This window comes from Carlito syrichta, unplaced genomic scaffold (genome assembly GCF_000164805.1).
Source record: "Carlito syrichta isolate Samal-C Ts95f unplaced genomic scaffold, Tarsius_syrichta-2.0.1 Scaffold311496, whole genome shotgun sequence".
Taxonomy (NCBI): domain Eukaryota; kingdom Metazoa; phylum Chordata; class Mammalia; order Primates; family Tarsiidae; genus Carlito; species Carlito syrichta.
The window spans coordinates 111,908-112,337 of NW_007255592.1; the positions used below are offsets into that span (position 1 = coordinate 111,908).

General features: G+C 67.7%; 1 protein-coding gene across 1 annotated transcript in view; it reads left to right on the plus strand.

The window, feature by feature from the left end:
• The window catches only part of NPTXR (neuronal pentraxin receptor), a 59,525-nt gene that overhangs the window by 14,520 nt on the left and 44,575 nt on the right, over window positions 1–430 (plus strand). The window contains exon 9 of the mRNA XM_021717909.1: window positions 1–288. This exon is cut by the window's left edge and continues 1 nt beyond it. Within this exon, the coding sequence (XP_021573584.1) occupies window positions 1–288 (288 nt within the window). The remainder of the gene's footprint in view (window positions 289–430) is intronic.

A 430-nucleotide genomic window follows, 5' to 3' on the forward strand; every position in this document is an offset into this window, starting at 1 on the left:
CGGGCACAGGCAGACGCCCTCCGCATCAGTGACGTGCATTTCTCTGTCAAGCCGAGTGCCAGTGCCTCGTCGCCCAAGCTGCACTCCAGCGCAGCCGTGCACCGCCTCAAGAAGGACATCCGCCGCTGCCACCGCATGTCCCGCCGCCCCCTGCCCCGCCCAGACCCCCAGGGGGGCAGCCCTGGCCTGCGCCCACCCATCTCGCCCTTCTCCGAGACAGTGCGCATCATCAATCGCAAGGTGAAGCCTCGGGAGCCCAAGCGGAACCGCATCATCCTGAACCTGAAGGTGATCGACAAGGGTGAGGGTGGAGGGGGCGCCGGGCAGGGCGCTGGGGCGCTCGCCCGCCCCAAAGTCCCCTCGAGGAACCGCGTCATCGGCAAGAGCAAGAAGTTCAGCGAGAGCATCCTGCGCACCCAGATCCGCCACA